This window comes from Pieris napi, chromosome 6 (genome assembly GCF_905475465.1).
Source record: "Pieris napi chromosome 6, ilPieNapi1.2, whole genome shotgun sequence".
Taxonomy (NCBI): Eukaryota; Metazoa; Arthropoda; class Insecta; order Lepidoptera; family Pieridae; genus Pieris; species Pieris napi.
The window spans coordinates 8,481,414-8,504,284 of NC_062239.1; the positions used below are offsets into that span (position 1 = coordinate 8,481,414).

Sequence of the window (22,871 nt, forward strand, 5' to 3'; positions counted from 1 at the left end):
TCACCGGTACTATCTACCAGGCGCCAAGATAAAATTTTGATTAGCGCCTGTGATCTTGAACCCCACGGCTCAAGAGTGGCTATTCCAAAGTAAGTAGAAGGAATGAGTCTTGTATTTTTGCTTTTCCGAGGGAGGTGTCTATTGTCAACAATTGCAAACCATGATGGAAAAGCTAGCGGCTAAACAACCTAGGCTGGTCAATCGCTCCACGCCACTGCTACTTCACGACAACGCTAGACCACACACTGCACAACAGACGGCTACCAAATTGGAAGAGCTTCAATTGGAATGTCTAAGACATCCTCCGTACTCCCCGGATCTTGCTCCAACAGATTACCATTTTTTTCGAAATTTGGACAACTTCTTGCAAAGGAAAAAAATTAACTCTGATGGGGCAGTCCAAATCGCCTTCACAGATTTTATTGATTCCCGTCCGACTGTTTTTTTTAGTAAAGGGATCAATGAACTACCTATGAGATGGCAAAAGTGCATAGAAAACAATGGTTCATACTTTGATTAATTAAATATATTATATTTAAAAATATTCGACTTTTTGTTCCTCCCATACAAAACGCCAATTTCATATGTAAGGACCTAATAATTTATGAATGGTATACAATAAAGTTTTAGTGAATGTTATAAATTATAATTTTTATAATTTTAAGAACATCAATTGAAATTTTCAATAGATACATACCTACATATATTTTTTTATATTGCTGAAATAGTGCCAAATAATGTACACATTGGTGACAAAATCTGACTAATCCTTTTTATAATTATTACAAATAAATAAGTCAGTTTAATAAACAGACAACTGTTTTCAACAGAGCCTCATATTCCGAGTAAAGAGACATCCTTACGTAGCGGCATTCGAGCAGTGTGTATCGTTTGGTGCATTCACAAATTACCAACTGGAGGTCGCCTATAATGTTTTCTGTGTCTGCGCAATGTACTTCGTGCCATTGCTCGTTATCACCGCCTGCTATGTACGCATCTTCTATGAGATACAGGCCAGCAGCAAGGGGATTACAGGTAAATAAGGGTTTCATTGTTTAGTTTAAATATATTCATAAAAATAAATCATACAAATGGTATATATTTAATTTTGGAGTTTTTGAATAAATTTTTTTTCATCATGTCAAATATAACTATCAACAAAGAAAAAAAATAACTAACCTTAAAATAAATAAATAAATAAAAAAAAATAAAAAAAAAAAAAAGCCTTTTATCTCCAGTATTATATAAGTTTACACTTCTTACAATTTATTTTTAGTGTTAGTTCATGTTATTAATCTATATTAGTTAAAAAAAATATATACATATATATTCCTTTTAAATATTTAATCTACTGGAACCCCAAGTTGGGTGTAGGCCTCCTCCAGTGACGCCCATTTATCTCTGTCCTCGGCCACTTCACTCCAATTTCGACCAGCTATCGCTTTTATGTCGTCTTCCCATCGCGTAATAGGTCTACCTTTTGTTCTTTTGCCTAGTGGGCCTTTCCAGAAAGTTACTTTTTTAGTCCATCTATGGTCAGTTAGCCGGGCAACATGTCCTGCCCACTTCCATTTCAGTTTTTTTGCGTAGCTTAAAGCATTTGTTGCTTTGGTTATTTTTCTTATTTTAGTATGACGTATTTTATCTGATTTTCTGATCTTTAGCATACTTCTTTCGAGTCCTCTCTGACAGACGATTATCTTTTTTCTTGTTTCAGCAGTGAATTTCCACGTTTGGCAACCATATGTCAAACAAGGCAAGAGGCTTGAATTCATGACTTTGGTTTTAATGTCTTGTGGTAGATCACCTTTAAAAATTTCCTTGAGACCCCAAAATTTGTTCCATGTTAATTTTATTCTTTTCTCTATTTCTGTATTTTTATTTTTTCTGTGAAAACTTATGGTTTTTCCCAGATAGACATAATCTTCAACGTATTCCAATGGTTTGTTATTGATTGTTATTGGTCTTTGAGAGCTGTTTGTCATTATCTTAGTTTTTGTAATGTTCATCTCTAGGCCTACTTTTCCACTAGCTTGGTTCAGGGTTTCTACCATGCTCTGTAGTTGGGAAGATGACTCGGATAACAGTGCTAGGTCATCCGCGAATCTCAGGTGACTCAAGTAAGTACCGTCTATGTATAGACCTTGTTTACTCCAATCTAGCTTGCTAATGATCGACTCAAGAACAGCTATGAATATTGTTGGAGACAGCGGGTCCCCTTGTCTTACTCCTCGTTCTATTGGAAAACTAGGGCCTAATGTTTCAAGCTTAATTTTACCTTTATTGTTTTTGTATATGGATTTGATGATTTTTATATATATTTCCTCTACTCCCTGTTCTTTCAAGCTTTCCCAGATGCTGTTATGTCTTACTGTATCAAAGGCTTTTTGGTAGTCTATGAATGATATATAGAGTGTTCTTTGTTTTTCCTGATACTTTTCCATTATCAACTCAAGGGTATGGATGTGGTCGACTGTTGAAAAGCCCCTTCTGAAGCCTGCTTGCTCCACTGGCTGTTTTTTTTCCAATGTGTCTCTAATCCTTATGTTTATAATTGTGGAGAAAAGTTTATATAGACTCGGCAGCAAGCTGATTGGTCGGTAGTTTCCGATATCCTTCGGGTCGCCTTTTTTGTAAATTAGTATGATGTTGGATTTGGACCATTGGGAAGGTGTTTCCGACTCTTGCAAGATCTTGTTAAACAGTTCCGCTAGCGGCAGTGCTAGAGTTTTGTGTCCAATTTTTAGTGTTTCGTTCGTAATATTATCTGAACCAGGGCTTTTATCTAGTTTCAGTTTCTTTATTGCTTCAATTATTTCTGTTGCGTCTATGAGTTTAACGTTATTTCTAGGTGTAGCATCTGTTTCTGTGACAAGATTAAATGATTTCGTGTCTCTGTTTCTGTAAAGATGTCTATAAAATTCTGTTGCGGTAGATATGATGTCGCCTCTAGTGTACATTTCTGTATCTTTTTTCCTCAGTCCTTCTATCCATGATGTATTAGTTTTGAGCTTCTTATAGGCCTTCTTTGTACTTCCATTTCTTTGTAGATGTTCTTTTATTGTGTCTTTCCTATATCTTTTGTAGTCTGCTTTTATATACTTATTGACTACTTTGTATATTGCGGACAATTCATTTTTCTGACTTCGTGATTTGTTTTTAGTTTTCTGTAGTTCCTTCCTTCTTTTTAGTAGCCTTACTGTACTTGCCGATAGTATTTTATGTTGTTTATTTTCTTCTCTCTTTGGGCGAACTTGTTTCAAGCTAAAAGTGATAGCCTTTTCTATCATGTCGTAGCAGTATTGTACCGTGGTGTTTTCGCAGCTAGTTGTAGATAGCTGTGATATTAGGTTTTCGTTGAACTTACTTATTTCCTCTTCGCTCTTTAATTTGCTATTTTGGCTGTTTGTAAACTTGGCTCTTGATATTTTTTGTTTGTTTAGTGTTATTGTTGATCTGACTATTCTATGATCGGAATTGTAGTTCAGATTGAGCGTCTCGATGTTTTGGAATATTCTATGTTGGTTAGACAAGATAAAATCGATTTCGTTTCTGTATTGTCCGTTAGGAGATCGCCAGGTCCATCTTTTGCTCTGTCTTTTTTTAAAACATGTGTTTATTATCATTAATTTGTGTTGGAGCGCAAACTTTACTAGTCTTTGGGGGTTCCAAGCTTGGCGTTGAAGTCACCCATTAATATTATGGTTTTTTGCGCTGTGCCCAAGGCTTTCTCAACTGTAGTGTAAAATTCTTCTATATCAAGGTCGCTTGCCGCTTCTGTTGGTGCATAAACTTGTATAATGGATATTTTATGTCCCTGTATATTTATGTTTAGTGTTGCCAATCGCTCTGTTATGCCATTGAAGCTTATTATGTGTTTTTTGAGAGACTTATTTATAATGAAGCCAACTCCATGTTTGCCAGGGGTTTGCCCTATGTAGCACAGTATAAAATTTTCGTACTCTTCTATTTTATTTCCATGTCTTCTCATTTCAGATATTCCGATGATATCGTATTTAATATTTCTTATAGCCTCTTCAAACTCGAGCAAACGGTCATACGATGAGAGGGTTCGGACGTTGTATGTTGCGATCATTAATTTGTTTTTATGCAAGGTGTTTCCCTGCTCCGTTGGTGTGATCATTGGAGGGTTTTGGTCATACTGTGTGTTGCTGTTAAGTGTTGTTATATGTGTTGCTATATGTATTTGTTGGATGGAGGGTAGTAGTCGCTGAGCCCCACGGTGACCAGCCGGCTTGGGGTGGTTGGTGCATGTTTTCTTTCGTTGTCCTTTGTTGGTGTTGATCTACAGTTAGCATTGTTTTTGTTCCGGTTGTCGGGGGCAGTTAGTTGTTTTTTGATACCTCTGAAAGTGAGCTAGACCTTCCCCTTGCTATATAATTTAATAAATTAGGTTTTATTACATCCTTTGTATTCGTTGCAGTTGGCATCGTTGCTTTGTTAGGGTTTGACCTCTTTTGTGTAGGTGATATCGGCGAGCCACTCTGTTCCCGCTTCCTTTTTTCACGGCCTGGATCATTTGGTTTCTTAACGATTAGCTTATCATATTTGATATATGCAAAGTTACCCTTGTTTCTTTCTTCCTCTACTTTTGGTTGCAGTTGCTTTCGGGTTTCTAATATGTGTTTCGGGTAGTCTTCTTTTACATAGATCCCAGATGGAAGGCTGGATTTATTTTTAAGTATCAAATGTTTTTTCCAATTTGTCGACAAGGAAACGACAACTGGCCGATTCTTGTTAGTTTGTGCTCCAATTCTGTAGACATTGCTTATTTCTTGGCTGTCTAGATGTAAACCTGTATCTGTTACAATTTATTTGATATAGTCTACCAGTTCAGATTCCCTTTTTCCCTTTTCTTCAACTCCAAAAAATACCAAATTCTTTTTTCTTTTATCTATTTCCATTTGATCTAGTTTTTGTTCAAGTTTTGCAATCTGAGTTTTTAATTTTTTGTTTTCTTGAATAATTGAATCCATCTTATCATTTATCGCTTCCATAACGTTTGTGGTTACAGCTGATGTTATAGTTAGAGTTTGTTGGTTTAATTTTTCCTCTAATTTTTCCCAAAGCATTTCGATATTTTTATCCATTTTAGGGAAAAGTGGAATTAATAAATTGTAACACCTTTTAATATTTTTTTTAAATCTTGCAACACTGCCCGGCACTGCTGCGTAGGTTGGTACTAGATGAGATGTCAGTTGTCAGACGCGAATTACGATTGAATTGTGTAATGGCGGACTATGAACTTTCACTTTTTACTGGGATATCAGAAGTTGTTTCGGGATTGTTTTACGATATAGTTTTTAATCGCACTGTTTTTATAACTGTATTTCTTATCTTTGCACTTTTCTTATAACTTTATTGGTGAATTGTAGTTGTATGTTCAGTATTTTGTCACTTTTCACTATTTAATTACGGAGCTCAATTTTGTACGTGTTTACGTTTACGACCAGTGTTGCCAACTCCTAACCTTAAAATATAATAACTAAAATATATATAACTAGCTGGCCTGGCGAACATCGTATCGCCTAACAGTCGATTCTTTATTTTTTTTTAATACTTATTCTGCTACTCGTACATTATGTCAAAAAAATAAAAATTTACCTTCCCGGAACCCCTCCACTAGCACTTGAACTTTATGATATGGTATTAAAGTTCAAATTGCCTTTAAAGTATTATTACGAATATTTTGTATGGGAATATAGAAAAGTGTTGTTTGAAACCTTTTTACCCAATTTTTTTAATTTTTCTCTCCGTAAGAACCATCCTCGTACTTCAAGGAATATTATAAAAAAAATCAGACAAATCGGTCAAGCCGTTTTCATGTTATATCGTGACAACGGAAAACGGGTTTCATTTTTATATATATAGATTAAAAGGAGGCAAGGTTCCGAAGATACTGACAGCGTTCCCCCTTTGAATAGCTAGACTAAATCTTTGAGCTGCCAGCTCTTCGGTCTCCTGTGATGTCGACTAACCCTTTTGCTATTTCCTTAAAAAGGGTCTCACGGACCAAGGGTCTCGACACCGAATAGGATAAAATCATATTCGGAGCCTAGACCCCTGTATATGCATGCTTTAGCTTAAAAAAAAATATAAAAAAAAATCTATCATCAACGCATTATTAAACATAAATATCTCCCTCAGCATCTGCAGTACAATATGAGAAAAAAATATATAATGTCTATGATAAACCAGTACAAACATAAACAAATCTATTTTTTTTTTAAATAAATTAATATGTCTAACAAAACCCATTTACAATGAAATGAAGCCTATTTAATCAAGATTTCTCGATAATGTTAAACTTTACGTACATATAGACTTCATTTCATCTTAAGTTCTCGAATGAAATGTTTGCTTAATTTGAGTCTGTATAAGTTGAAAACTAATATAACTTGAATATCTCCTGAAGTTTCCGATTTCCTCTGTGATAAAGGCTTCGTCTGTTTTGTTGGAGAAATGTTATTAAAATACGACATGTCACTGTCGTAATTAAAAAGTAGTGACTACGCTTAAGGGGGATCAACGCGTTAATCACATTTTTCAATAGTATAAAATTTTCTGTAGTTTATCTATATATATATAAAAAGAAAATGGTGTTCGTTTGAGGCTCTTTCACGCTTAAACCACTGATCGTATCGACATGAAACTACCACTATTCGATGCGAAATTTTTCCTAGATGGTTTATGGCTATTTATTTTTTTAATTCCAACGTTCCTTCATTTTTTTTTCTGTTTTACTTTTATGAAAAATTTTCCCGCTAATAAAAACAAAAGAGGCTTCCTAGAACCTCTAAACGTCAACATCTGTTAAAAACTCGATTTTCGAAATATTTCAATTTTCTTAGCGGGAAGTTAAAAAGAAGAATAATAAAAATATGAAAAAAAATAAAACAAATGAAACATAAAATTTATTTTAATTCGTCCAGCAAAGCGGGCGCGAAACGGCTAGTTTTACTATAAAATACATTCTTATGTGCAACATATGATCATGGGAAAATATATGTGATGTGCGACTCTCGAGTCGCTTCATCCAATTTACTCATTGTGTCTTGACATTCCACGAAAAGTGAGAGAGTGCTCCTCCGACCTCCATCTTGGTTCAGCGTCAGAAATAATGTGTGAATAAAATACGAAAACAAGAAAACTTAACTATGTTTTGAATAAAAATGTTTAACTGTAAAATGGAATAATTTAAAGATTTTTTATATCTTAATAAATAAAAACTATACGTTATATTTCGACGCTTTTTATAAATCGTAATGGCAACGATTATTCGGAAGGTCCTTAAATGTTTGGGGTCTAACAGCGCTTTGGACGAAGAACAAATATGCGACCCCGTATAATTGAACGTTTACACGATTCATGGGAGTAGTTCTCTGTTACATTTATTTAATAAGATAAAGAGTCGGATAATTATTAAATGGTATTTACAATTATTAATTAAATATTACAATTAGCCATCAGCAGTTCTCAGAGTCGTTTATGTAGGGTTAATGATTACTTTCGCCATATAATAAAGATTTAAATAAGTTTAGGTAACATTAAATTTAACTTATTAAAAATTAAAACTTCTGTGACATAAAAGTATTTTTGCTTAAAAATAATTTACAGATACAGCCTAGGCAGTAAAAAGTACACAAACATTTATAACATACCTTATAACAAATATATAATATAGTTTTTACATTTATTGAACTTTTCCGAATTGTTGCATAAGTATGAAATAAAAAGAAATTAAATTAATCTCTCATGCGCATTTAAAACGAACCGTTCTCAGTAAAAAAATCTAAATCTGCAATTCAAAATGCACATATTGCCTACGCAGTGAGGTATAGGATAAAAGTGTTAACACTGACAAAGGAAAACCGTTTAAAGCCTAAACGGAAATAGTCGAAATAGTCATTCCTGCTTTGAGCTCTGTTTCGTGTTGTAGTCTGAAACTTCAAGTAATGAAAATAATTTATTTCGTGGACAGTTAACACTTTGGAATAATCCTTTTATTTAAACTGTATATTTGTATTTGTTATATTCAATTTATAGTGTCATCTTGTTTTGATTGTGTAAAAGTTGCTGCTGTGTTTAAGCTATTTTCGAGATTCATTTGAATTGTTAATATTTTCTAAGTTTTGAATCAATTTTACACGAACCGCTCAGGTCCACGCGTATCTCGACCTACCGACCTTTGTGTCATACAGAGATGGTACGCCAACATAAAGGACCACAGGAACAAGTTTGTTTAATTCATGAAAATAAATTATTTATCTACATAAAAAATAAATATTTATCTACTATCTACTAATATCAATGTTCGCATTATGTCACTATTATCGTATCCACTATCGACATAATATTAATTATGTTATTCGATTTGCATGTCATTTGTAGTGTTATTTTAGCATATAAAGTATCAATTATAGTCGTGGCGTAGATAAATAATAGGCCTAATGAGATTGAATTTTATATTAGATCTAGTGTCCTCGTAGTAACTTCGATGTTATTGTACTGAGACTAAATCACTTTTCGACAGCCGTGACCCACTAACGCTAAATGAATATGTATGTGAATGACAGTTTGTGTAGTTTTAATAAGTAATAAAGGCTAAAGTTGTTACAATTTTATCCAATAATTGTCTCAAAATTGTTTGAAGTCCCGTGACTCCTTTAGATTCAGTCCAGTCATTTTTTTACGTAATTGAGAATAGATATTGTAATCTTTTATGCGTGTCAACTCAAAACGATTATTGCTTGATAAGCTTTTATTTACACGTTGTTTTTTTTTTAATAAAACAAATATAAAGCCTACCTAATCTGAATTTACAGAAATCCTGTAAAGCTCGAAGCGAAAGCACCTTTAGTTCTCTCTCAGTCTCCTTGCGTTTTATGTGTATTTTTTACTGATAATTTAATGTTAAGTAATAAATAAATTATTATCTTCTAAAATTACGACTACAGAAAATAAGCAGCTGATTTTATGCTCTGAAATGTGCTGAAACCGTCCCTTTTAGGCGGCAACATTAATTCTAAATAGCTTTATTGTATTTGTCAGTTGTTATTCTTTGTACTACTATTTATTATTATGTGTTTCTATTAATTTTATAATATAGTATTACGTATAAAGCTTTCAATCCTACATAGAAACGATATGATTCGTTGATAATTCAATCGAGACAGCTATATCCCGTTACCGTGCTTATTTTTCTTTAATTAGATTTAAGTAATAATATCCCTGTGGCGCTACAACCCTATATAGGTCTTGGCCTCAGATTGCATCCGTTCCTTTAATCATTTTTATTTCATAGACAAGTAGATGATCAGGCATCTGTCTGACAGATGTCGTGATTTTTGGATTTGAGACATGCCGTTTTCCCCACGATGTTCACCGTACGAGCGAGTGTTAGATGTGAAATTCCAATGGTGTAACCGAGGATTAATCCTACGACCTCAGGGATGAGAGTCACACGCTGACGCTACTAAGCCAACACTGCTAAGTAGATTTAAATAAACTTGTGCAACCAAAAAACCAATATGTCTATAAAACACAGGATAACTTTAATATTGCTCAGACAAATTATTTAAAAATATACTTCGCCAAAACTGTTAAACTTATTACAAATATCTTACAACTTAAAATAACGTAGATAATGTTTGTTTGCATTTGTTTAATTAATAACGAGAGAACCAAGTCAGTCCTAACTAAACATTTTTGTAATTTGTATTTAAATTTGCTATAATATGTGGTTTGAATTTCGGACATCTAACATTTAGCTACGAATAAAAAAAAACAATTTGGGACGCATTACTAACAGCAAAATAGAACCCACAGGAATTTTACACGAAAGGATTATTTTTGATTGCTTATTTCACGTTAAAACGGTACGAATAATTAGAATTTAACAAATGAAATGCACGGACATTCCTCTAATTATTTACTTATTATGGACTATTGATTATTTATTGTATTTCATCGTTCAATTGCGTTTGAATGTAAGTTAATTTAGCGTGACAATTTGATTTAACAACACTTGTGTATCTTAGCTAAAAGCCTCTAGAGATTTCTGCATTAATCATTAACAATTGTTTAATAGTAGTGATCACTGGCTAAGCCTTACCCCGCAGTTATAAAAATGAGATTCGATGTTTTCCTACAGCGTACGAGCACTGATAGATATCAAACGCACGACTTCGTTCATCATTCGCTTAACCAAAGGCATTACTGATTATAAATAAGGTGTTAGACTGTAGTGCAGCACGATAATAAGTTAAATCGAATTCTTAAAACGAAAACTTTCTATAAAATCAAGGCTCGGTCAGTAAAGGGAGCGTTCAAGTATTACGTCACGCAATTCTTGGAGATTATTGACCCCCCCCCCCCATGTAACGCGCCGTAACGTTTTTCTGTACCCAAGTATAGTAAAACGTTTCGTGACCACCTAGACTAGACTCTTTAAACCTAAAAGTTACGGTGTAAAGTACTGGAAAGTCGAAAATAATATTAACAATAACGCGTAATTCAATCCCCGCCCCACATCGTAACGTTTTACCCCCCCCCCCCCAAAATTCGTTACGTAATACTTGAACGCTCCCGAACCTACAATTTTGAATATTATTTTTGTAACTCTACTTACAAAATTTTATCCTATACAGAGAAACATGAACATACAAATGGAATCGGTCAAGTGCGCCTACGTTGTTCAGACCGGCGGGTGTTGGAGCGAGCAAGACAGAGAACTCTGCGCATGACCGTCATCATTGTCTTTGTTTTCGCACTGTGTTGGCTCCCTTACGTCACTATGGCTATGTGGTAAGAGTAAAACAATTTTTTCACTTTATGACAATTTTTTTGTCATTTGTTTTTAATAAGTATTTTAGAATCACATAGATTTTATAAGTATAATTAACTTAGCGCGTTGTACAATGCAGATTTAAAAATTTAGGTGAATTGGGTATTTTACGTTGTTACAAAATGTTGTATTTCAAAAATTAGATGTTTCTGTAGTCGAACCTCGAAACCCTACCTGCGTTCAATAAGTCAATCCTCGGATCAGCCCTGCGATTCTGTAACTCACTTTTCTAATAAACAATAAACTACAAGCTCCCACCTTTTCGGAATGCCAAATCATAAAATGACTGCTTCACGACTGATTTGAGAGCGACCGCCGATGCGAAAACAGCTGTGTGAGTTCGAAAAGTGAGTTACAGAATCGCAGGGCTGACTTGAAGTCTTAGCTACAGCCCTAACAAATTAACTAAATATTTTAGCCTCTACCTAAAGAATTTTCGTTAAACATAGTAAAACCTAATATGGTTAGCCAAACGTCCAAACACAATTTAATGAAATCGGGGTGTGACCCCGTCAGGTAAACTTCAATGAAGTATTAGAATGTCTAAGTTTGTTAGATTAGGTGTAATAAAAAGATTTTTATTTTTAATTATAATGTTTTCATAAAGTAAAAAATACTCTTTATTCATTCATGGTGATGACATTTACAATTGCACAATTCGTTAAATTACACTTCCTGAAATTTTTTAAAAGCATTTTTGTTGCAATGACAATTTATTAAGGCAGGAATGTTGGAATAACAGGTATTCTATATGACCGAGAAACTCTCCATATCCAGAAAACTTTCCTTTCCATAAAACAAAATATACCCTCTTTTAAATGAAAAATTCTAATTTGAAAATCGCGGAAACTTGCGGTAATAATCACTGACCAAACGCTTTCGAATTCGGAGTAGTTATAAGTGAATATAAAAACTATGAATATTAATAATTATATTCATATTAATGAAAGTTTAGATTAAGAGAGTAAAACTTAAATTTTCAAATAGGTTAAAAAAATATTGATTAGATTATCAAAGATATATTTAATTTAAAGAAAAAACTTTTTGACCGGATTGAAGTTATGTATTATTATAAATTTACAACAATTTAACATAATTTTAACTTTTTTTAATTTTTTTCGACAGTCACCGTGACCACGCACGCTGTAAAGCACGCGAAACGTCGGATAAATTTAAATTTATTATATTTTATATTTATTTATTATATTATATTTATTAACTTCAATCCGGTCAAAAAGTTTTTTCTTTAAATGTGTAAAAGTTATGTCAATCAAAGACAATGATATATTTAATAAAAACAGGATGATATAGAAAAATACCTTCCTGTACGTACTGTAAATTAATCTCCGTATTTCACGTATTTTCCCGGAGTCAACCATGTAATACAATTACTACGAGCGTGACCCGGAGGCCGAGTATGGGATCTACAACACTCATATAGCAACTTAAATAATAGATTTTAAGCAAACGTGCAGTTTAGTATAGTAGTTTTGTTTTAGTTCTTTTAAACTAAATAACTTTATCGTAGAAATTTCTAAGCAAAAGGTTAAAAGATATTAAATCTTAAAGAAAGATTATAATATTCTCTTTTATGAAAGTCTATTTAAACGTGATCTCTATTTATGTTCCTATGTGTGCAGTGCCTGTACCTGTATTTAGACAATATGTATTGCTTAGTTTTTTGGAGAGAGGTGTATGCAGACTTTCAACAGTATTAGGCAAGCTATTAAAGAAATGCTATAAAGAAGTGTTCCCTCGAAATTACTAGCCTTGTTTCCATAGTTCGACTAAATTACTAGCCCGTTGAGTATGTGTGACAGCGCTCATTGCTTTAATGGAAGAAATTGTACACAGCTTTGTTAAATAATTTGGATAAAATTTCTAAATGTTCATTATTTGTGTGCTGTGATAAATTCATCTAGAATAGTTTATGTTATCGTATTTAAATAACATTTTGTTTCATTTGTCTTGTAGTCTCTGTATTTCCATGGGTTTTGTTTTTAGGGCGGTGCCTCAAATTTCCATGTTAATATAAATGCAGTTTAATTAATGCGTTATGTGGAATACATCGGACTATATTGCGAAGGCAGTCTAAAAGTAGTTTTGTTTCAATATGTTCGATTTGCATATGCCAAAAACTTACTCTGCAAGCAACTTTCCCGACAAAAACGGATGTTTATTAAAGAAAAGTTGGTTAAACTTGACTTTTAACAGCAGCAGTGTTATTTATTTGGATATTTAAAATCCTCAGTAGATTTTAAGCTCATCTAATAAATAAGAAATTAAAATAATTATTAAATAAGAAGTTAAGTATATAGACAATTTAAAAAATTAGAAAACTATGATTTTTTTTCTAAATGTACTACTTAATATGAATAAGTAATTTATTTAATTAATCTCTTTTACTACACTTTTGCGTCGCATCTCGACGGACACCGGACATAAGCCCTACATTATTTGTTCACGCATTGCGGATACAACCTTTATAATCCTATAAAAATTATTAATTTAGATTTTATGAAAACATTAGGTTTTTGATAAAAAAAACAACTTTCAAACAGCTACATTTATTCATCAGGTACATGGTGGACCGTGAGTCAGCATCGCAAGTACCACCTAAAGTTCAGGACCTTCTGTTCGCGATGGCCGTCTCCAACTCCTGTATGAATCCCCTAGTCTACGGCACCTACACCTTGAAAGTAAACGGATCCTTGCAACGGCTTCTCAAGAATATCTTTTGCATACCTGGTAGCGGATCTGATACGATAGGTATGTTTTATTTTATATAACACTGCTTTTAAAATAGTATCGCTATTGTGCAGGCCGTTATAAAAATATAATATGTTTATTCATACATGGTGTAAGCAATCAACGTAAGGAAAAAACTTTTTAAGCTTTTCCTTACATTGCTTCTCCAATCCCTCTCTTTAGTTCTCTTTTAGACAAATTATGTTTACGCTATGATACAAAAGATAAACTCCACCCGTTTCACCTTGACGTCTGGCGTTCCACGATGGCGCGTTTAAAATACTTCACTGACGCGCACTTTATGGAACCAGCTACGATTCCAGGTATTTCCAAACGGTTGAGACTGGGCCTTCAACAGAAGAGCGTATCTTAAAGGCTGACAACGAAAAAATTATATGAGTACTAGTGGACCCGACAGACGTTGTCCTGCATGATATTTCAAGCGATTAGTAAAGCAAAGTATGAAAGTATCGACTGCAGCGCCATCTGGCGGTCTGATTTGTGAATCTAAACCATTCCCAGATCCCCTTGAACACACATAAAAAATTTCATCAAAATCGGTCCAGTCGTTTGAGTGAAGTTCAGTGACATACACACTCACAGAAGAATTATATATATAAAAAGATCAATTATTATTAATTGTTTTCTAATTGACTTGTGGGGCGTCAAATTAAGCTATTATCCAAGAATAAGAAACATTGATATTCAGTTTAAGGCTGCCTACGCACTGGCGACCATGGTCGCCGCGACCTGGCCGCGGCGGCCAGTGAATTCTGGACTTTATATGGCCATCGCTATAGCCCCTACGCACTTAGCGGCCAGCGACCAGCGGCCACCGTTGGCCGCGGCGTCTAATTTGATGCGACGCGATTTTCACATTTGATGTCCGCATGTCGCGCTTGCCTACGCACCAGCGACCATGGTCGCGGCGGCCTGGCCGCGTCTATGGTCGCCAGTGCGTAGGCTGCCTTAGTTTGCTTATATTGTATAGACTGAACATTTTAACCAATTTCATCGTATTAGAGAGTTGTGTTACGAAAGGAATAGTTTAGTGATCACATGACCGTGAGTCGCTAAAATTGTTTTGACTCTTTTATGGTAAAAGTATAAAAATAAAAACACTCAAATACCGAAAGAAACATATTTATGGAAAACGTCAAATGTATAACCCATATCTACATAGTAGGGACTGTAAGAAGTAAAAGAAGTAAAAACTAAGCGCGAATTATTACGGAAATACAATTTTCTAACGCTAAGTCAACGCGAACTTTTATTGATTGCATCACTTACTTATATAGTTTAAAGGTTATATAGTAGTAGTAGTAGTAGTAGTAGTAGTAGTAGGTAGTTTATATAGTTTAAGTTTTGCGCGCAAGGTAAATACGGTACTCGAAAATAAAGCATCGTCTAAAGGTGTCTATATCACAAAACGCCAGCGTTTGTCTGTCAACGTGTACTTGGGTTCATGACAACAAAGGTAGATCTAAGTACATCAAAGTACGAACTCAATTTGTAGATGCCAAAATCTGTTCGCCCCTAATCCCGTCGAGTAGTGACAGGACTTCAAACAATAGTTCATTGAGATAATATTACTACAGGATTGAATTTTGTACTCACAATATGTTCTTTATAAATAATTGATTATCTATTAAGATTTTTTGAAATAAATTAGCAGCGTCATTGTACGACTACATAAACAATGTATTTTCAAATTGCTCATTACATCTATTAGACATTTATTGGACCCCTTCGGGAATTTTGTAATATTGTAGGAAACCGACAGGTGCCTAAAAGTGATTTAAAATAACTTCTACGGTCTGAAGTAATACAAATATGAATATTGTAATCGTATATAAAAAATCTATTCTATAGAATATTGAATTAAAATATATATTGTTTATGCACTTCTTCTACTTTACCCTCTGTAGGTGTTTCTTTTTTTGTTCCACATTAGGGTTGCCTGGAAGAAATCGCTTGTTAGCGATAAGGCCACCCGTTGCCTTATAACTTATGTTACCTACTTATAAGGTAACGAAGTGTAAATAAATAAATAGTATAAAATTGATTTTATGCGACTGTTTCACTTATAATATAAGAATTAATTAAGTATATTTAAAATGCATTTTAATAGGCCGTTTGTGTAAAAACTGCTTTAAGCCTTGCCTGAAAGCATTGTTTTATCTACCACAACCCTACCGTAACTCCAGTACCTAGGTACCTTAGGTTCGTTTGACGACATCTCTTGCTTCCTTGTATATATTTACTACTTATGTGTTAAGCGGTTAAATTAAAACGACATAGCTATGTAATAAAGAATAAGTTACGTTTGATATATATAGATACAACACCTACAAAAATATAGGAAAATCTGATCACTGGTTGAGAACTAAACCAAGGATTCTTTCTTTTTCACGTCGACGTTATTGCATTCATTCCGTTTTCAGGAAAATGTTGTAAGGTTCTTTTCATTGTCTTTGTGTAGAAGCCAAGAATTCTCCAGATTTTTCATATCATATTCATTTTCAGCTATATATGCGTAATTTTAAATGTACACTTGTACTTGTCTAAAGTAGGAATATTGAAAGTAAGAAAAATGAAATAAAATAAAATCATAATAAAAGCATTTGATATGTTTTTTCGTCATCGTTTTATAAAAAATCACTCTGTAAGATATATGTCATGTCCAATAGATGTGCCATTGAATATATTTTCCCACAAAAGATAGTTCAATAACAAATTTCATTAAAACTAACATAAATTGTGAATAGCGTATGTTCTGAGAATAAGTAGGTACCTACGTAAACCTCATACTACCTTCAGTTCAAGGCGCTTTTTTAATAAAACTGCTATTTGACTCTTTTATAATACTCGCAGCAATAGGCCTGCCTGCTAATTATAGTAGTTTGTATAGCTATATATGGAGCAAACATTCCTTTGTAAATAGTGAATATGGAAATTTTAATAAACCAGTTTTATTAAATGGATGTTTTTTTATTGTTTTCAGGTACTTCAAGTTCGTCAAAAAACAAAAAGCAAGATACGCATCCTCTTAATACAATAAAGGTGAGTTTTATAACATGAAAAAGTTTTGTGCTCGCTTTATCATATTTGATAATTCGAAATGAAGAATATTGTAAACGAATAACAAAACTGAATACGTAATATCAATTAGTAACTTTAATGCTTGTTCTTTCAAATATTTTCTTTATGTGAATATATAGATCTAGTTTGCCTTATGAGCGAAGTTATTCTATTGATTATTGAAACCCTCTATCTGCCTACTACTCTCATTTTAGTTGTGAATAATAAAACCTCGGTAACCATAGCAACGCAGCTTCTGAGAAAATGTGTTTATGTCACAGTCGGGGATAATTCACTTTTCACAAAATGATATTTTCTCTCCAACTTATAGCACGTTTAGGTTTGTTATGGTGGCTGAATTGGCCGATGACTATATTTGTTATTCTATGATAACAAATCATCTAAACAGATTTTGGCATGGAGATTTAAAAAAAAATTGTGTTATTTTATTTATATTACCTATAGTAAATTCCATTCTACTGATCTCGTTTTTAACCAATCTATAATAACATATTATATATACGTATATAGTACTTGTACGTATAATATGTATTTATAAGGTGTAAAACATATAGTTAATACTATAACTATATGTTTAAGTGTGCATGCTTAAAAATCATAAGAAAATTTGACATTACAAAATTTACACAGTTAGTTATCAAAGGTAAACAAATGGTTTACAACCATTATTGGTACGTACCCTCGTAATCGGATATGAGAAACTTCGCTCACATTTCTCCATTAAAACTTCTTATGACTTCATAGTGATGGGTTAAACTATGACTATAACTTATGTAATAAACTAAACGTTAATATTTTATCAAGTGAAATACATATTAGCAAGACTATAAAGTTTTATCGAGAATGAATTCCTTCCGAACTGAATGCGAAATTTAATCGCTCGCGGCGTTATTCAGATGTTTACTTGCACACTGGATATTTCCAGTAAAAAGCTGAACTAGAGATCGCATTGTTTGTTATAACAAACGTTTTCTGACTCGTATATAACAACAAAAATCGATTTCATGAATAGATTTTATCAATTTTTATTTTATTAACTACAATGTGAATAAAGATTGTTACGCATTTGAAAATGATTCATGAATATATAATATGACACCATATCAAAGCACCTAATTGACACTTACGCCCGAACCCAATAATCAATCCACAATCTCAGATTAATTATCGGGTTATTGGGTATTTGTAAACAATCTGAGATCAGACCGTGACAGTAGATCGATCTCCTATCTGCATCCCAATAACCAAACCCTACGAAGACAATCCATTTTTGGTGACGGATAAAATGCTCTTTGCCGAAACATTTTACCGAGTTTTCACTCATATTTGATAATCAATGTAAACCAAATAAAGTAAATGAAACCGTACAAATAACATTAAAATATACATTTTTATGTTTAAAACATATTTGTTATTTTAATTATTTAAAAAACTGGTGTAAGATAAACTGTTAAAATAATTAACTGTTGAAATCGAGCTTTCGTCAACTGTCATTTTCATACAAAGGTCTATCCACAGACACCGATACGACCTCCCATGGATAGCTTGTATCGACAAATGGCTATTGCGATCCGTCGATTGGTTATTGGCATACTTGTTATAATTTGGATTAAGATTACTATCTAGATGGTGTATTATGGATAGAGATAGGTTATTGGGTTCGGGCGTTAAAGCTACATTACTACTGTTATTCGATCTGTAATTTATGTTTGACGTACAATTTCATTGTACGACCCTAATCGACTTCTATTTTTAGAATGGTGCAACGAAACCAAAGTTGGGAGTGAGATTTGCTGATACCTCTCTGACTGCTGTCGGAGAGCGCGTCGAAACGTCACCGCGTTGTCGTGGTCCTGCCTGACACCCACCACCACGCCTCTACTGCGCCAGACACGAGCGGTGCCGGGTCCTACACGAAATAAAGACTCGGACAACTGCAGTGTAAATTGAATCCGTAGGATTAAAGAAAACTACTTAATGGATTATATTTTTGACGTGACAACATTTTATTAATTCGATGGAGCCAGCTGCACGCACGAAAAAACATGACTCATGCGGCGTTACCTCGCTCTGAGGCTTAAAGTGCAAGCGAGAGCGCGGAACGAGCGACAAAGACGCACAATCGGCCTCTGCGTTCGGCAGCGTTAGGCATCTATACTGTATATAAAGTATATATCGTATTATATCGATTATATTGTGATCGATCAATTCAATTGTGATTTCCATTTACTTACTTCTCTATATCCATACAAAATATCTATCAAACAAACAAAATTAAAAATTTCTTTTGAAAAATGCAACCATTCCATCAGTATTATCTTATGACGTCACGTTCAACTATCGTCAGTAAACCGACTTTACAGACAACCGATTTTTTCTTACACATATAAAATAACCACCTCTAGCTTTTAAAAGTGGCACCACTTTGAATATGCGGATTTTCTAATTTTATGATGGGCGTCAAGATTTGGTGCCAGGAAAAACTTGAATGATACTAGAAAAAATTTGCTAAAAATAATAATAAATCGTATATTTTTCATAGTCACACATACGTTATACGTTTTAATTATTCATTACAAAATAAAAACATAGTTTATTTTTTAGAACAAGGCATGTTCGTTCAATATAAGCTATTTACATTTAAAACAATTTCTAATTATGTGAAACTAGTTTATTTTAGTCCCATGTCAATAGTTTTATGCTAATGGTTGTTCTGGTTTGTATTTATTATTTAAGTGCAATTTTATTAAATTTTAAAAATGTTTTAATCATTGTGAAATGTTTGCGACTTTGTAATTTTCTTAATATTATATTAATTATCGTATTTCTTAACAAGATTAGGGGCCAACGTAAGATAGATTAATTAATTACAATCCTTTACAAGATAAAACGAACTAACATTTATTTTGATAAGTGTAAACAAAAAGATGTTTATTATTATTGAAAATAAAATAAATAATCACAAATGAGGCAATTAAAAGCATTTACATTTAAGAGGGTACGGATTAATTATCACAGTTTTACAATTGTTTACTTATTATAGCGAGCTTTTATTTGATTAAATACATATCTTTAAAAAAAATTGTAAAATTTGTTAATTTTCACCTTACGATAGCTGTACAAAAATAAGCTCAAATAAAAAATATACACATAAATGTAAACATATGTATGTGTGTGTTTTAGTATGGATATAAAGAAATATTTGATGTAATTTTCCCGGTGTCCTGTAACCTGTTTATCTATGAAATGATAAAATAAAAACGGTGTATGCATAATTTGATTACATGAAATAGAATATATTAAACTTGCAAATAACTGATAAAGAACTAATGATTTTAACGATTGTTAATATCCGTAATGTTAATGTATATAAGATGTATTTATTTGTAATAAATGTTTTAATGTGATATTACGTTGTATTATTATCTGTGCCACGAAAGTGACCTACGGTCCCTGTATTTTGAAATCTAAATTTTCAATGTGTGTTGATTAAAATAATATGTGTTAACTTACCGCGATGAGACCCCATTAAAACAGTCATTAGTACTTCTAAATCTTATTCAGGAAGTGATAATATAAAATTTTAACCTATTACTATAACGATAAAGTCAGATAGATGACAGCGAAAAATTTCACTTATGAGTTTAAAATTTAATATACTCTTCCTGTAGCCATCTTTATTATCAGCTATAGCTATCTATCATCCCATTAGGACTATGTAACGTATTAATCGAAGCAGTGGTGGCGCACAATATGTTACGTATTTTATATTACTCACACATATTTGAAGTTAATTGTGGTCATATTACATGGTGTACATTGTCGTTATTAACTTCGATTAGCCAAGAGTGGACGTAGTTATAAATTATTTTTAACCGCCTTTAAAAATAATGTGATGTTGAGTTATCGTTGGTTGGTCAGAAAAATGTTTGCGGTGCTCTCGCTGTTACTACTATTTTGGATTGTTTATATAATTTACACGTATAATACTAAAATGATAGTCCGGTCAATTTAGACATCCAAGGTTACAGTAATTCGCACTTGGCTGAATATTGGTAGGATTGCTCAATACACTATTATAAAGGAAATGTGAAAAGTCCTCATCGATCCGGCACGTGCAAAAAAATTTACTCGGGATCAAAGGTCACAAAAACGGGTTTTTCGCGATTTTCAGCAAAATGGTAAGTTTTATCATAAAATTAGTTTAGACAAAAATTGTAGATCAGATAATTATCTATAAAAAATGCACAAATACTTTTTTCCTAAGAGCCACCGTTTTTGAGATATAACGATTCAAAAAGTTGAAAGAGTTGTAATCGTCATAATATGCACACGTTTCCACGCCACCTCTGAGGTACTGTACTTAGCGCTTTTTTTTATGTGGTTTCCCCGGTAGGCCTATTCCACTGATCTTTTATGATTCTGTTTAATTTGAAACTATTGAATAACTGTAGATATTGACAAGGGTTGAAAATGATGTAAGGGGTGTAAATTACAAAAAATAAGAAAATTTATCCGTCTGAATCTAAATCATCATTAACTTCTGCATTCTCTTGTTCTTGTTCTTCTTCTCTTCCTTATCTTCCTTCTCCTTCTTCTCCTTCTTCTTTATCTTCTTCATTCTGGGTGTTAATAAATTGTCCCAATAATGACACATCGCATGTCTCTTCGTCAACATCAAATGAATCTTCAATTGTTGGCAATTCAACATTGGAGCATGACCGGCCTTGACAGTTAGTACATGCTACAGAAAAAAACAGTCCAACTTTTTTTGCAACCACATTTAGCACTACATCCCTTTTTACAGTTGCAAAAAATGGTGTTTAGTAGTTTTTCTGGTGCAGGTGGAAGTAAAGTCTGAACTGGCTCTAATGAATTGTCGACCAACTTCCAACCCCAGTCTTTTCCAACAGCACGAAATAGGTTACAATAAACACGTGTTTTCACTCCAGAGCGATGTTGCTGAAGGTTACACTGGCGTAGAAAATAAAGGACTGGGATTTTTTTACCCGAAATTTTCATATTTTATATGTGTAAGTCACACTGACCGATAGAACGATATTTTTGCTTGTATTACGGCTTCAGTGATGTATATACGTGGTGTACTTATACATATAATGACGATTACAACTCTTTTAACTTTTTGAATCGTGATATCTCAAAAACGGTGGCTCTTAGGAAAAAAAGTATTAAGACATTTTTTATAGATAATTATCTGATCTACAATTTTTGTCCAAACTAATTTTATGATAAAACTTACCATTTTGCTGAAAATCGCGAAAAACCCATTTTTGTGATCTTTGACCCGGAGTAAATTTTTTTGCACGTGCCGGATCGATGAGGACTTTTCACATTTCCTTTATAATAGTGTATTGAGCAATCCTACCAATATTCAGCCAAGTGCGAATTATTGTAACCTTACCCCTATTTTTTAGTCTAATTTGACCGGATTATGAACCTTATAAGAGCAAGCCGGAAGAATATAACCCATTTGAATCACAAAAACATGAAATATGTACTTCAATGGACTCGCAGGTTCAGAGCACCGTTTGATTGGATGGGAGAAGGTAACTCAGCCTTCGTTAAATACAAATACACAAATTGTTACGTGACAGACGATAAAAGTTATTTTCTTGATCAAAGGGACTTCGACGCAATTGCCATTAACGGAAGGGATGTCATACACCTTTGGCCTTTCCAAATGCCATCTCAGAGATCACCGAGACAAAAATTCATATTCGGTGCAATGGAATCCCCGGACAATTTTCCGGCGTGTCATGAAAATTTAGACGGATTCTTTAATTGGACGTGGACCTATAAATTGGATTCAGATATACGATGGGGTTACCTAGCTATCTATGATAAAAATGGCCAGCTCGTTGGTCCTAAAGTAGATATGGTATGGCCGAATATGACACCAGTCAGCGAGGGCTTAAAGGCAAAATTGAAAAAGAAGACCAAAGCGGTTGCGTGGTTTGTGTCTCACTGTTCAACGAAAAGTGGTAGAGAACATTATTTTTCGAGGCTGAATAATGAGCTAAAAGCATTTGGCTTATCTGTGGATATTTATGGGAGCTGTGGTAGCTTAATATGCCCAGAAGGGATGCTGACGCATCCCTGCAAGCATCGTGCCCGACCTCCCCCAGCTTTATAA

The 22,871-nt window shown here is 33.4% G+C and overlaps 2 protein-coding genes across 2 annotated transcripts; both read left to right on the forward strand.

The window, feature by feature from the left end:
- Positions 1 to 746: 746 nt before the first annotated feature.
- Positions 747 to 18,941, forward strand: LOC125050312 (adipokinetic hormone/corazonin-related peptide receptor variant I-like). Its single transcript, XM_047650060.1, has 5 exons — positions 747 to 1,035; positions 10,671 to 10,827; positions 13,446 to 13,636; positions 16,620 to 16,678; positions 18,474 to 18,941. The coding sequence occupies exons 1-5, from the start codon at positions 951 to 953 to the stop codon at positions 18,576 to 18,578; spliced, it is 597 nt and encodes a 198-aa protein (XP_047506016.1). The 5' UTR covers positions 747 to 950; the 3' UTR covers positions 18,579 to 18,941.
- A 3,216-nt stretch (positions 18,942 to 22,157) lies between these two features.
- Positions 22,158 to 22,871, forward strand: LOC125050265 (alpha-(1,3)-fucosyltransferase C-like; the record flags this gene model as incomplete). The annotated part of the gene is made up of 1 exon (XM_047649992.1): positions 22,158 to 22,871. A coding segment is annotated over one exon (714 nt), but the record flags the coding sequence as incomplete, so codon positions are not given.

Excerpts from the sequence above, each read along its gene's own strand:
- LOC125050312 (XM_047650060.1), top strand. The coding sequence starts at position 951 with ATGTACTTCGTGCCATTGCTCGTTATCACCGCCTGCTATGTACGCATC. Across the intron at positions 1,036-10,670 it reads CAGCAGCAAGGGGATTACAG|AGAAACATGAACATACAAAT; the intron begins GTAAATAAGGGT and ends TATCCTATACAG. Across the intron at positions 10,828-13,445 it reads TACGTCACTATGGCTATGTG|GTACATGGTGGACCGTGAGT; the intron begins GTAAGAGTAAAA and ends TTTATTCATCAG.